We start from the raw sequence: 15,961 nt of genomic DNA, 5'->3' as shown, positions 1-15,961 counted from the left end.
CAGTGGTGTCATAGCTTTTGCCTCTTGTTGAGGTGACGTAATTATGTCAATGGGAGAGCGCTCTCCTGTCAGCGTAATGTGTTGTCATCAGATGCGCTACTGGCACTGATTTAATGTGGTAATAAAGACAAACCCTCAGTAAGGCAGAACCACCATGATAATTATGCTCAGTGGGGATACTGCAGTTGCCAGAGCCCAAGATAAAGTTTTGGAGGTATGGGCAAGAAATTACCATGGAATGTCATTGGCTATGGAATTCCTTAACACCAAAGATCAGGATAAGTCCTGACTGTCTGTAGGACAAATTGCAAAACCAATCATTTTGTACAAGGCCTCCTTCAATACAAATGACAGAAGAGTAGCCTAGTGATGTTTCCTGTGGTCAGGGAAGGGGAGAACAAAAGGAAGGGTGGGGGGAAGTTAAGCTAAAAATGCCTGAAAGTAGGAGTTGGTAGGGAATAGGGTGCCATTTGCAAAAAAAAAAAAAAAAATGTAATGCAGTTTTAAATGTTGTGCTTGGAACTTAGATACTAGGGAGACGGGCACATCCAAACTGGATGTATGGACAGATAGACATTCTGTAGGGGCCTGATCTAAAGTCCTTCTAGATCAGTGGGAGTATTTCGATTGAGTTCAATAGGCTTTGAATCCAGACCTACAGATACATGTGGAAGACACGGAAGAGTCTACCAGAAAGTACTGGATGGGCTGAAGATAATTTTGTTTTTCTCTGATTCCACAAGACCATTCCATAGATGAACATGAATCCTCATGTTTAGTAATTTATCTGTTCTCTGTAGGCTTAGTCCTGAACCGAAACAGAGTGGCTAATTTGACAGATAAATCCTTGGAGAAACAATGGAAATTGTTGAATTCAGATAAATAGTTAAAGGCCAAAATAAGATCATTGAGAGGGGATTGCATCTCAGCATAAATGGGATATATTAATGAAGCCACTCTAAAAACATCAGTAAATTACCCCTTTAAAAACATAACAGAGAGAAAAATAGAAGCAAGAGCACAAGGCATGAGATTTAACATGTAACTGAGAGAGCCTCTCTGAGTGTTGTCTGCCAAGGAGTCAGTTGTCAATTTAGACTGGTGTTTTAATCAATCTAAATGTAATAGTGGATTATAGTCCCTCCTGAACAGCTAATAATGAATTTAACTAAGCCACTGATGCATTCCAAATAGCTAAGCAACCCACAGAGTACCTGAGATGGGAACACTTTAGATTTAATTTACAACCTGCAGAAAATCACTCTCCCTCCCCTCCCACCCTAGGCCATGTCACCTCCACTCACTTGTGCATTTGGAGGGTAGGACCAAGGCTGTGCCCATTCTCTGCATACCTGCCTTGGTGGGGAGTAGTGGGCTTGTACCACCTGCTTTCTCCTGGGGAAATGTACCCAAAGACCAGGGTAGCCCTTTCAGGGGCATAGGGAAGGCTCTTACTTCCCCTTATGCTGTTTGATCAAGTAGTACAAGCCATATTCTAGTTCTAAATAAATATACAATCACAGGAAGATAGGAGTTACTTGACATAGAGAGACACATATATATAAATAAATAAAATAAATAAATAAATAAAATAAATATAAAACAATAAAATATAATAATAATAAAATAAATATAAAAAATAAATATATAAATAAATAACAAATAAATAAAATTTTTGGCTGTGTGCCTATTTCTATTTAATCTTACAGGGTATATATATATTGCAGTCACGGGGTGTGACTCGGCTCAAGTAGACATACCCAAACTAGCTATAATCTAGCTACCTCGGGTTCTGAGCAGTGAATCTTTGCAGAGTGCACTTCAACATGGGCTGAACAGGCCCACACTGCACCCTGGATAATTAGTCTCAGTGCTAGCCAGCACTGAAATGCACCCTACTGCAGGCTCTCCAGGTCCCAAGATAACTAGATTAAAGCTAGTTCAAGTATGTGCACTTGAGCTGCAGCCACACCCTCTGATCGAGGTATAGACGTGTTGGTATTTACTGGACTTTATTTTTGTGATCTCAACCCTTTTCTCCCCCAGTTCATTTCCATTCTATACTAGACGGAAAGGTATCTTTGTATTCCTGACATCTGTCTGTGTCCACCTGCCCCAGTATGTGTTGGCTTGCCCCCAAAAACTTTTCTGTGTCAGCAAGCTTGTGCTAACGTGGACTCCCATTCCTTCTGTAAAGTCTCTTCCTTCCCCACTAATTCCTTAGTACCTAAAAAATTTAAAACCAACTTTACAATATCATCTCATTCACATATTGAGAATCTGAAGTACCCCCTATCTAGATGGCCCTGCATATAGAAATGGAAGGAATTATTTCAAAATAAGTGGCCATGTTTCACTAGCCAAAAATCAGAGTGGTAAGAAACAGAGCTTTATAAATAACTGGCAAGCCAGCATAACATGTTGAGGCTTTGCTATTTATCTATAAACTAAATACAGAGCAACCCCTAAGCTTGCATTCCTGAACCAGTAGTCTCACAAAAATATATGCCCCTCCTGAAACCAGCTCCTCTTTTTCCAGTCCCATTCACCACATTGCCCCAGAGAGCAATCAATCTTTGCCAAGTGTTTTGGTGTAATATGGAAATTTTATCAACTCTCTGTGTTTGGTCTGGAAACAGCAGATTCAGAATGAGCTTTAATGACATTCAGAGCTAAACCACAATGGGAGATCTGGTACAGTCCCAAGGGGAAAAGTACCAGACCGACCTTTTTAACTGCAAGTTGTTTTTTCCTATATTTTTATTTTCACCCTGTTGCCTGAAGATTGGAAACTGGAGGAAGCTGTCCATGGTTAAATAAGGAAGATGAGAGGTGGGGTAGAGAGGAAGGGGAGAACTGCAAGGGGTAACTTCACCCCAGAGGAATGGAATATTGTCATCAGCCCTTGTTGATGCCTGAATTTCTGAAATCTTTTTTTAAATCTCTGGCCTCGCCTCATTCAACATCACTGAGTTTGCACAGGTCAGTGGGAGGTGAATGCCTGCTCATAAACAAACACTGATTCACTGCGTTAGACAAAGCATAATGAAAATGAGATCAGATTGTATTAAATTAGCCTTAGTGATGACTTGTGCATATATCTTACTCATGGTTTAAGGATAAGCCTCAGATCCAAAACTAATCTCAGTAAATAATGATCAGGCAGAGTTTCTTTAATATTGAGAAATGTAATCAATTGCACAGAAAGCACAAGGGTGGTACTGTAATGATGAGTGACAGGAGTGACTCTTTGCTAGCCTGTTAGCAGTAGCTCAGTACTCGAGGGGATAGGTTGATCCACTGAAAAACCTGCGCAGTGTCTAATATGTGGTGGCATTTTGATCTAGCCCACACCTCTTTCCTTCACCTCCGTCCTCTTCCCTCCGTTATATTTTCTGATTGCCATGGTCTGAAATCCCTACCCTTCTCCATGACTAGCTGTGTCTGTACATCACATTCTCTCTGTTTTCACTAAAGACATGGACAGAGATCTAATCCAGGTTTGATTTGTTCTTGAATGCTGGAATATTGATGGGATTAGTGTATGTTTGTTTGTTTGCAAAATGGAGAATGGATACAAATGCTTAAAATAACTTTTGGCATGTGGTGGTCCATCTTTTTCCCCATTCCCTTTCACCCACTCCAGCCACTTCCTGCCATGTGGCATGATTCAGAGATAACCCCCATACTTTCACTGCCTCTGCTGTAGCTCCTGTCCAATATCCAGCCCTGCTTTCGAAAGACTCACACCCACTGCGGTCTTCTCTGCCAGCCTGACACAGCTTTAAAAACCAACCACCTCTTTCCACCCTGATGGCTCCAAATATCAACCTGTCTGGTTATCTCTGAAGAGTATACCTCCCTCCTGTCATCCCTACCCAGCCCCCATGATCACCCCACTCACATCTTGCTATGGGGACTCCCTCCTGACCCCCCCCCCCACAACTTGACAAGTCTCTCACAACTCAGACTCATCACAAAGAAATTATTTGGTATTTGGAAAATCCAAAGGTGTGGCTTCATCCCTAGTTTTATCTCTATTTAATTTAGGGGGACCTAAAGCTTACAGAATTTCTCATTGGACTGTTGTCTTGCTGAATATAATCCCCCCGACTGTCTAGCCTAGGGGAAAAGTCATTGTACAACTCGCCGGTCAGGTTGACAAACGGCAGAACAGAACCTTTGAACATCCAGCTCTGTCCCTACAGAGGGAGGGGCAATGGGATGAATTGAATTGTGTGTGACTAAGCTTCTAACTTGACATGAGACATCAGTGACACAGTGTTGATCTAGTACCCAAAGGATGTCCTGCCTGCATCATTTGTAGAAGCACAGCACAGCATTTACAGATGGAAAAAACGGGTTTGGTTATCAGCTCCATCTCCCTGCCAAGGCAGCATTGTTCCGTACAGCATTTTTTTAGTGCTTTCTACAGTATAGTTTTAAAGGGCACAAACAATGGGCTAGTTCTGTAATTTAACAGCTAAGTGTTCTATTCCATCTCCTCCCCCCACCTGATACTTAGCCTACATTTACCTTTTTTTGAAGTGTGTGTTATTGCTCCTAGGTACAGCCCAGTGTACTGCCCAAAACAATTCATTTCCCTTTTATGTATTTGTAGACCGAGAGGCACAATTCCTTCCCCCCCCCCCTTTCCCCAGGAGACTGGCAGTCTGCTACTGGCTCTTATCAGTAGCAGATTGCCCCCTCCACCCAAGCCAGCTAGGGTTGGGGGTGGAGCCAAAGCTCTGCCCATTCCTACTTACTCCCCACCTACCTACATGTGGTGGGAGGAGATTAGCAGCAGGCATGCAGCAACTGCTTACTCTTATATGCGTGGACCCAAAATCCAGGGAGGCTGTGCAGGGGCCTAGTTAGGGGTAGAGAGGTAGGTTGTGGGTCTTACTCCCCCTTGCAGTACTGTGTGACCATGCAGTCCTCCAGAACACTGTGGCCCTAAGTTTCACAATATCCATGTGTGGTAGGTCGGAGGTGCACAAGGATCACTTCACAAATTCTGAAGTGCATCCACTTCTGGGATGTAGCACAGCAGATCCCCAATTCTTTGCCTCAAAAGATATGAGTTATATACATTGAAGTCTAGGTGTCCTGGGCGAAAAGGTTTGGGGGGTGAGGGGAAGGAGTGAGAATTGTCTCACATATTTAACAGTACATAGCAAAACTACATGACATTACTGCTTCTTAAAGATGATCTTCAAAGGAATTTTTTTAAATTGGGCTTGTGGCTTTTTTCACTTCTTTATGATGGACAAAACCTGAAAACTTTCTTTTAAAGTTTTGGGATTTTTTTGCTTAGATTTAAACCTTAGAAATGTCAGAAATCTGATCTTCGCCTTGTTTTGTGAAGGGGATCTTGGAGAGGGTCTCATTGGATGTGTATTATGAACTTTACATTTTAACTACAGTGGCAGGAGTGTGACTTTTTAACAAAAACATCTTTTATCCAACGCGTTCATTAGTCACTGACATTACATCTGTGTTAACAAGAACAAACAAAAAAAACCCAGAAGTTTTAAACAGTCCAACTAAAACTCCCTTCACCTCCTAGTTACAAAGCACTTAGTTTCTTGACTGTTGTGATATCACAATTTCACTAGTACTCCAGTTAGCGTATCATCTTCTAGGGAAGACCAGACCCAAGCTCGAATGTAAAAAAAAAAAAAAAAAACAAGCAGATTTTTATTTATTATCATTAAAGTCTTCACTGAATATCATAAAGAAGCAAAAAAGGTCACAACTTGGGGGAGGGGGTTACCTTTAATAGTTTGTTTTAAAAGCTGTCAGCCACACATTCTTCTGGGCTCCGTAGTACCAGCATTCACTGCAACGCTTGCTGATGCCATCAGAAGGCCACTATAACTTTTGTATTGTTTATTGCAAGTGCAATATTGATATTTTGTCAGCTCGTGAGTGGCTACGTAACACAATCCCAGTAATTTTTACACAGTGTTCTTTGCACAGTATACCAGCGAGAGAGAGAATAGAAAGAACAGTACAAAGGTCTGGCTCTCACACAGGCAAATGAGGAAAACAAACTACAAAAGAAGAGCAAATTGACATTTTTAACAGCTAAGTCCATGGGAGCTGAGAGCCAGGGGTGGCTTTAGCATGAGCTTATGGGGTCATTTGCACACACAGAAATCACCCCGCACTAGCAGCTCCTGTCCTAGATCCCCGCTCTCGGTGTTGTGACCTATCACATAGGGTCTCAGCGGCACTCAGGGTTGGAGGGTGGCTGGGCCAAATTACATTGAGTGGTCTTGCAACCTGGCTTGCAGGGTTGCACCACCACTCAGGTTTGGCCCAGCCATCATGGCAGAGGAGTGGCTGGGCCAAATCTGAGTGGTTCTGTGATTCCATGCTCCAGGTCACAACACCCTGAGTATGGAGCTGGACCCACACCCACAGGACCAGAGCTGTCACTGTGATATGAGTGTGGGGCAGGCTTGCTCTTCAGCACCCATCCCTCCCTGGGCCTCTCCTCCTCTCCAGGCCAGGATTAGGGTTGCAGTGCTAGGGAGGAGAGTACTACTGCTAGCAGTTGCTACCCCCTCAGCAGTTTAGTATAGTGCACCCGTTGAACTGGGAGGCTACATCCACCCCTGCTGAAAGTGCTCAGCATCTTGCAGGAATCACCCAGCACTTTGCAGAACTGAGCCCTAATAGTAATATTCAGAACCATGCAGAAGGCCAGTCCAAGGCCTCCATGCCACTATACCCCACTAAAGCCCTGGGATTTAAGTGGTGCATAAACCTTGTACTAGTCTTCTGTACAAGGATGAAATTCACTCTAAATTAGGATTCTTGCTGACTAATTCTAGTGAAGGGAGAACGGAAAGATGCTGTGATGCTAGGCAAGAGAGGTAAGTTGGGTTTAATGGCACAGACAGATAACATACATGATCCCTCCTCACAGAAGCATGGCTGAATGTTCCACTTTGCTTATTTTTATTATTGAAATATCAGCCCGGTCAATGGCACAGTAACATTTTCCTGGCCCAGTCAGTACAGACAATACCCTCATCCACAACCTCACCCTCACTTTTATAGTTTCCAAATGGATGAAGCCAACATCAGACTCCTGTAACCTAAAAATGACCTTTTTTTCTACCTGAACACAGTGATTCAGATAAGATTCAAATGAAATTTTTTTTCTTTAATAGTATTCTTACGTTTCTCCTGAAACTTTTTTTAAACAAAAAATGGGGTTTTTGACTACACAGAAAATGTTGTGAAATTTGCTTTCTGTGAGAAATTTCAATTTTTCATTGAAAAACAAAATAACCCCATACAGAAATAGTTCAGTTTGGATAGGGTGCCACAGTGCCTCATGGGTGTTGAAGTTGGGTTGTTTCATGTCTCCAGTCTTCTCTATGGGCTGAGCTCCCTGGCCACACTACAAGTCCCATGATGCATAATGGCATGAGACACCCAATCCCAGGCAGCACTTCCCCTCTGTAAGGGGGGGAGACTGTTATGCATCATGGGAGATGTAGTCTGGCAGGGAGTCTGGCTTATTGAGGAGAATGGAAGTCTGTGGTACCTGAACTGCAATTTCCATGAGGCACTGTGGCAGCATTTTCTAAATCAAAATTTTATGTTTTGGCCTAAATATTTTGGTATCAGCTGAATTTTTTTCAGTTTTCAGATAAAATTTTTGGTACAGAATTTTTGGTGAAAAATTGAAATTTTCCGTGGGGAAAACACATTTTCTGATCAGCTGTATCTCCAAGTAACTTTGGCTGCTTTGCAGGATGAGGGAGATTAAAAGCGAGGTGAGGGAAGTGATGGCTCATCATATTGCTGACAACAGAGTCTGATGGGTAAGGACAGAATTACACTAATCTGTACTCAGTTCCCATTACAGTGCCACCAGTCCCGTTACTGCAGCTGGAGAAGTGTTGTACCCGAAACAACAGTGTGACATTGGCCTGGAGGATGCCACCCTTTACCCACAATCCAGTGGAAGGGTATATCTTGGAACTTGATGATGGAGATGGTGGCCAATTCCGAGTGAGGACTTCATTCAGTATTTATTTGGGTTCTCTCTGGGCTTGTGAGGGTGGAAGGTGGGATTTCACTACTGCAGTACACAGCTGGATGATAGCCCCTTGCAGGATATAGTCAACTGGAGTGGAATAGAGACACCCCAAGGTTGCTCTAATGTGTGCTGGGGTTGAAGCCATTGTATAAATGGCCCAGGAATTGGGGAGGTTCCTTTGCAGATTTCACTGTCAGCAGCACCCAGCAAACAATGACCCAGATCAAGAAATGCAGTCATGGAACAATTCTATTATGCCCGGTTTTCTGGGTAAATTTTGGCCTTTATCTGAGGTTCTCAAAATCCTTTCTATGGTCATGGAAGAGGGTGAGTGGCTGAAGCTCAACTCGGACAAGACTGAAGTGGTGATGGTGGGCTGGGGGAAGCAGCAGTAGATGGCAGAGGTTATGTGAGTCTCTTTGAAGGAGTATGTCTGCCATTAGTTACAAATTTTTGCAGTGTAGAGGTGATCTAAAACCCCTCCTTCTGCTTGACAGTCATAGGAGTGACCCGACCAGCTTTTTATCATCTGGATCTGGTTTGGAGGCTGAAGTGTTTCCTCTCAGGTGTGGACTGTGCCACCGTTATCTAGGCTTTTGTTATCTCAAGATTAGACAGTTGCAATGTGCTCTACCTGGGGCTGCACCTTAAAACCATTCAGTGACTTAATGCTTGTGCAGAACACATCAAATCGCTTTCGGAGCAGGTCATCATGCTGGGAGCGCATGACACCGGTGCTCTGGGATCTGCACTGACTGGCCATTGGTCACTGGGTGGAGTTTAGGTGATGGCTCTGACCTGAGACTGGCCTACCTGAGGGATATTCTCTTTCCCTGTGCCGTACTGCCGCAGTTGTGGCCAGCAAGGGTAGGAACCCGCTGATTATAAAATAGAGAGAGTGGCTGGCAGGGTGGTTCTCTGTGCAGGCTGCAGGACTTTGGGAACTTGCTCCCCCACCTCCTTGATCTGAAATATCCCAAAATAGGTGGCCTTCTGGGCATGCTGTAAAAGCCATCTGTTTGCTAGGGTTTTGGAGAGGGCTGAGGGTGTGCTTCCACAACAAAGAAAGGGTGGAAGGAAGGTGTATGGCTGAGTGCCTGTTGAAATGATTACTTTAAGAACAGCCATACTGGGTCAGACCAAAGGTCCATCTAGTCCAGTATCCAGTCTTCTGACTGTGGCCAATACCAGGTGCCCCAGAGGGAATGAACAGAACAGGTAATCAGCAAGTGATCCATCCCCTGTCACCCATTCCCAACTTCTGGCGAACAGAGGCTAAGGACACCATCCCTGCCCATCCTGGCTAATAGCCATTGATGGACCTATCCTCCATGAACTTACCTAGTTCTTTTTTTAACTTATTTAATACTTTAATGATTCTTGGAGTTTATTGTAGTAGTAATGATATGTTAGGGCTCCTAGAGTCTTTGATAGGCATGTTTAAAATTAGCATTTAAATCTAAATAACTAAAAACAAATGTCATCCCCAGTATAAATAATTTATAAGATCTCAGGTCAGTACAGCCTTTACTTATACCCAAAGCAGGGACACATTCAGATCTATCTTTCTGATTGATTTTGTGAATCCCAAAATTTCAAAGTTGTGGATTTAGAATATAACAAGAAAGATCCCAATTTTTGACATGCCTCTAAAAGGATAATATTGCCTGCACTGCTGTGATATAAATATCATCTACTTTAGCTGTTTTAAAACAAAGTGCCTGCTTCTCAGGAAAGGCCATTCCAATAAAAATATGCCTACATTTTGTATGTGATATTTGATGTCTAAATCAATAATACCAACTGGATTTCCCCCAAGACTTTATCCGCATCTGGCCTGTGGATTTAACAAGAAGCTTTAGTTCATATCACTGCAAAGTGCCATACTCTGAATGAGCACAAACAGTCGGTGAACAATGGTGAAAACATACAAGAAAGCAAGAATTGTCCAAAAATCACAATCTAGCTCGCACAAAATGTATTTTATAATATGGGGCTCAATAAACCACTTCACAATAACCTTTGTGTCTCTGATCAAAAGACTGGAGGAGAAGTCAAGGCCTTAGACTTTTTATCGTGTTACTGAAAGCACAAGTAATCCCTTCTCTATTCAGCAGTGAACTTAAATGTATACTTAAGGCTCGCTGACTTCAGTGGGACTACTCAGGTTCTTAAGTGCTTTACAGAATTGGGGCACAAGTGCTGCGCTGAATCTGGGCCATAAGCTCTGTGTTAGGGCATTAGCTACTATAAATCTAAGTAGTTCACAGTATCATAGACATTGGATGTGGAATGTTCCAGAAGTCATGTATTCCATCGTCCTGCCAATGCAGGATTATTTCTAGAGCCCCGCGTTTTTTGCAAATGTGAAATAACACGAAATAAAACAAAAAAGATAGTATAAAAAGTTATAAAAGGAAAAGTGGGATTGCCTGTCCCACAGGTCTGGGCCTGCTCCGGGCATCGCGACCTGGCCTACAGGGTTGCAGTGCTGCTCATGTTTGGCCCAGCCACCCCTCCATCATGATGATGGGGGTGCTGCTGGGTCAAGGCTGAGCAGTGCTGCGATCCCATGGGACAGGTCACAACACCTGGAGCCAGGTCCAGCCCTACGGGACAAGAACTACCACTGAGGGGTGAGTGTGGGGCAGGCTCATTCTCCATTACTGCCCCCTAAGCCGGACCCCATCCCACCCCAGGGCTTCCACTTTTCCTGGGGCTGGATGACATGAAATAATGCAAAATTTCCAAAAAATAAAACAAAAAATTAAAGAATTTCACCTATTGGAGATTATCTAATGCTTTATCTAGTCTCCAATTAAAAATGTGGTTTCTTCCTCATCCCTATAGACTCTTCCATTGCCTGACAGATCTCACTTATATTTTGCTTAGATTTTTCTCTTTCATAATTTCATGCCATTACTCCTGGCCATCCCCTTTGTGCCCAAATGACGACTCATCCTGCTTGGTGTTTGCACCAGTCAGATTCTTGCAGCCATTTATCACATTCCCTCCACCCCCTTAGTTGTTGTATACCCAAATGATACATACAAAGTTCTTTTTATCTTCAGAAATAAGCCTCTTCAGACTCTGTATTCATGGTTTGGATCTAGGTTCCAAAACTACATTGCTGTATATTAACAGTACCCATAGGAGGATTGAGACAGCCCTCTTGAAATAACAAAACTATACATTTTAGACTTCCCTTTTTAATCTTTGTCTCACTCTTGCTGCCTTCACCTTTCTTTCTTGACTTCTCCACGTTGAGCCTCACTGGACGTAAGTATCCCTACTATAATAATGTAAATTCTAAATTCCCCTAAACATTGAACAATATTTACTTGTAGCTTATGTTTAAAAGTCTGACTGTGAGACCCTGTGTTGGGAAGAAGGTGGTGAGCTATGTTCCTGTCTTTTTGAATGCTCAGGAAGTGTATGTTGGCAAGGAGACCCTATGCACAATTGATGGCCTTCATTTCAACAGTACCTACAATGCAAGAGTCAAAGCTTTTAATTCATCAGGAGTTGGCCCTTATAGCAAGACAGTTGTTTTACAGACATCTGACGGTGAGTTTGTTTTAGATCATTAAAAAATAAAGAGCCCCAGTTTCTAGCGGCCAGGTATTCACGTTCCATCACATCCACCAATATACTTGGCATTATGAGTTTTGATAACCTTCAGAAAGGGGCCCCAGGACTGAACGTGCCTATAGACTGAGCTTTGCTCTCAGCCCTCTATGCTGTGACTCCAGGTCAGGACTGATGTAGGTTAGTGGGGCAGGATGGGGATGCCCACACTCCTGCTGCTCCTTCTGTGGCTAAATAGAAGATATAAGATCCCCTTTAGCAGACCTTGGCCTTGATGAGTGTACATGTGCATACTTTCCAGCAGTAGTATGTGTGTGCACATTTGTGGAGTCTAACACTTGCACACAGCGTTAGGATCAGTTGGGTACATGCACAGGATTTAGTGCTGGGAAAGTACTTGTGCAGCTATGTTGTGCCCTCATTGAAAATCAAGCCTGCAGTCTCTGAGGTTGCCAATCCAGCACTTTCCCCTGCCCCAAATACTCAAAAATGATAAAAGAAAAATAAAATCCAGCTCTTTAGACTTTTGGCATGTTTTAGTTATTGGCAGCTCTCCAGGTTTCAAATGATACAAGTGCATTTGCCTGTCGAAGCTTTGGGTTTAATTAAAATGGTGTTTGCTCTAGAGTACGTAGTCATTTACACCACACACTGTGAATATCTATATGTCACTCCTTGTCTCCACCTCTCTCTCTGTGTCTTTGGTGTTTCAGTGTTTTCTTAACTACTGATACTAATTTCACAAGAGTGTTTGATAAGACCTGGGTGGTAATTCATGCTGTGTTTCCGTGTAATTACACTTGACATCCATATGGGCACCACAAGAAGTTAATCTTGATTAAAAATACTGTAAATTAATCCTGAAGCAAATACCATAATCGTGCTCCGTATTTATATAGTGTTTTCAAAATATGGCAGAATAAAATATTTAGGTGTAAAGAATTTTTTAAAATAAGTGAGTGAAACCCAGTTGTGATGAACTTGGACACACAATGAAATAGTAATTCCAGTAGACACAGGCCTGAACCAAATCCCATATCTGAACAGCCCCAGACTTTGGGGAAGTCCAGAGCCAAATTATTTTTCTCTCTTATTTGTGCAGCAGTAATTTGCTCAAGAATGTACCTGACCCAAGCAGAGATACTCTCTTCTCCAGGGAGCTTACATCCTGAAAGGCAGGCCCAGATAGGACAAAACACATTGCCTGGTTTACAGTTATATAGCACCTTTAATCCAAACAGATTGGAAAAATGCATTGCAAATTTTACTGATTATGTAAATGACATAAAGCATTCTTATTTTCTCCCCGACTTAAATGCAATCATCTCTGAGGTGAAACAGTGCATAGTGCTGTAGTCTAGCATAACAAGGAAAGAATATCTTCTCCACTTGAAAGTATGGTGGGAATTTAGGAGGGAAGAAACTTACTTAAAATAAAGCACAGTTAAATTTTATTGCATCCTTTCCTGCTATTAAGCTGCCTTTATTCTTCCTGCACAGTGGCCTGGTTTACCTTCGACCCCTCTTCAGCCCATCGGGACATAGTCCTATCGAATGACAACCAGACTGCCACTTGTAGTAGTTACGACGATCGTGTTGTTCTGGGCACGGCGGCCTTCTCCAAGGGTGTACATTACTGGGAACTACATGTGGATCGTTATGATAACCATCCAGATCCGGCTTTTGGAATTGCCAGAATTAATGTGATCAAGGACATGATGCTAGGAAAGGACGACAAGGCATGGGCCATGTATGTTGACAACAACCGCAGCTGGTTCATGCATTGCAATTCTCATACAAGTCGGTAAGCTCTGATCATGGACTTTTCTCGTGGCTTTATTTTTTCCCTCCCTTTAAGTACGACACAGTTTAAAGATTATGCATTCCTTTTCATTGAAGCAGTGGGAAAGGTGATTTCATTCCATTCCCTAGGATTCTTTGTGGTCCCAGGGCAGTATAGCAATTAGGCAAACACTAGCACCAATAACAATTTGTTCAAAATGAAGATATTTACTGTCAGTACTGAAAGCTGATTAAACCTAGTGATAGGCTATGCCCAGGGGTGATTTGAGGACAAGGACAGAGGAGGGAATGCCTTACACTGATGAAGAGTGACCAATCTGCCGTATTAAACAGAGGTATTGAATGGGATTCTTTGCAAAGCATGTCAGTCTTCTTCAGTAGGAAGACTAGTGGTTGTAATGGAAGCTTGCTAGGACTGAAGGCACAAAGTGGAGAAAATTTGGGGGTCCTTATCTGGGAATTGGGCAGTTGGGGGCTGGAGACAGGCTAAGGCTGAAATACTTAACTCCCCTTCCTACCACTGTGGAGATCGGCATTTATGTATTCTGCACCCTGGTTTTATCAGGAAGATTTTCCCAGCATCAGCCAGCGTGTAACAGCCAATATCACAATATTGATATTGCATCCGATGAAGTGAGCTGTAGCTCACGAAAGCTCATGCTCAAATAAATTGGTTAGTCTCTAAGGTGCCACAAGTACTCCTTTTCTTTTTGCGAATACAGACTAACACAGCTGTTACTCTGAAACCTATCACAATACTGTAATTTCTGGAAATAATATGTGCCTTCAGAAATGGAGGCATGGCTGGGAAGAATGTTGTGTAGTTGGAATAGAGTTAGTAATCAAAAGTGTGAGCAACCAAATAATAATAATTAAAAGATTTACAATTGCAGTCAGTAGAGTTTTACATGAGGGTTGAATTTGGGTCTAGGAGTATCAGGTAACTCTCAGGAATGCTATGATGGTTCATGTAAGTGTTGTTAGGGTAAATTGCAGACACGACTGCTCAGTCATGGGTCACAAGAAATATTTCTAACCAAGTGGCATGATTAGGGTTCGCCATTCATGTCATGATGTTTGACTTGATTGAATCATTGGATAATGCTGTTTTTTGTAGAACCATAGAATTGAAGGACTGGAAGGGACCTCGAGAGGTCTTCTAGTCCAGTCCCCTGCATTCAAGGCAGGAGTAAGTATTATCGAGAATTTTATTTAGTTATAACATTTGTAAGACTAAGAAAAGTAATCATCTTCTTCTTCTGCTTCTTCTGCTTATTTTGAGTCTTCTGATGATTTTTATTTGGTTGCCCACATCTTTGATTTCTAACTTTATATTCTAACTACACAGCCAGGACCTTCTTCTCTGAACTGACATATTATTCCCACAATATTACAACAGCATGTAGTGGAGTGAATTTGGGCCATTCTATCTATACCAGTGTTTCTCAACGAGTGGGTCATGACCCATATGGGGGTCATGAAAGTCAATCGGGGGTGCCAAAAGGTGTCAATGGGATGTAGGCGGCGTCTATGGCACTTTGTTGCTTTTGAAAAGCTTACCTAAGTATTATTAACCCTATTTTACAGGTATGGGAAATGGATACACAGAGAGATTATGTGACTTACCCAAGGTCACATAGCAGGTCTATGGCAGAACCAGGAATAGAATCTGGTTCGGTATCCTATTTTCTGGACCACACTGCCCCTCCTTACCCCACTATCTTGAATATTTGTTCCTTAAAACCAATAATGAAGAGAGTCTTGCAATGATCTTGAAAAGGCTTGTTTATAATGTTCCCTTTTTTTTAGATATTAAAGGGATATTTACCTCATAGTCACATTACCTTAAAGTTGGTTTCTATATCTCCTGTAGCACGTACTGTATATTCTAATATGTATTTATGTTTTAAAATATACCACAGTTGCTGAAAATTTTTTAAAGCGAAGGCCACTGCCAGAACATGACCTAGCAAAACTGCTGCAAAGTTATCCAGCAAACCCTGTTCCCAAAACAGTGGATTAGGGCTGGCCAGAAAACAAGAGTTAGATTTTTATTTTTATTTTTCTGTGAAAATTTTTGAATTTTCAACATTTGGTTTTGTTACCCATTGGAATGAATACTAGACATTTAAAAAAAGAATTGGGGGTCAGAGGACCCCCTCCTCCTCCAAGAATAGCCAGTGGCCCAGTGGTTAGGGTGCTCACCCGGGATGTGGAAGACGTAGATTCAATTCCTGAGACAAATCAGGTGAAGCAGGGACTTGAGCCTGGGTCTCTCACATCCCAGGTGTTCTATCCACGACCTGAGAAAGTTTTGTTGAAACAGATATGTTCCTGCAAAAAGTTTCAGTTTTGATGAATCATCATTTTCCAACAAAGTGATTTGTCAAACAATTCTTGACCATTTCTTTTGTGAATATCGTCTGTATATTTACAAAAAGAAAAGGAGTACTTGTGGCACCTTAGAGACTAACCAATTTATTTGAGCATAAGCTTTCATGAGTTACA

The 15,961-nt window shown here is 42.2% G+C and overlaps 1 protein-coding gene across 7 annotated transcripts in view; it reads left to right on the top strand.

The window, feature by feature from the left end:
- Positions 1–15,961, top strand: part of TRIM67 (tripartite motif containing 67) — a 60,224-nt gene that overhangs the window by 27,061 nt on the left and 17,202 nt on the right. For 4 of the 7 annotated variants that reach the window (XM_073338010.1, XM_073338015.1, XM_073338009.1 and 1 more), the window contains exons 6-8: positions 7,877–8,034; positions 11,491–11,629; positions 13,151–13,454. In XM_073338010.1, coding sequence (XP_073194111.1) covers positions 7,877–8,034; positions 11,491–11,629; positions 13,151–13,454 — 601 coding nt within the window. Of the gene's footprint in view, positions 1–7,876; positions 8,035–11,490; positions 11,630–13,150; positions 13,455–15,040; positions 15,851–15,961 lie in introns of those variants that run through there. The other 3 variants (XM_073338012.1, XM_073338011.1, XM_073338013.1) reach the window with 2 other exon arrangements.

The sequence above is a fragment of the Lepidochelys kempii genome, chromosome 3, assembly GCF_965140265.1.
Source record: "Lepidochelys kempii isolate rLepKem1 chromosome 3, rLepKem1.hap2, whole genome shotgun sequence".
NCBI lineage: Eukaryota > Metazoa > Chordata > Testudines > Cheloniidae > Lepidochelys > Lepidochelys kempii.
The sequence above is the reverse complement of the archived record's forward strand: the minus strand, read 5'-3'. Positions and strand labels throughout refer to the sequence as shown.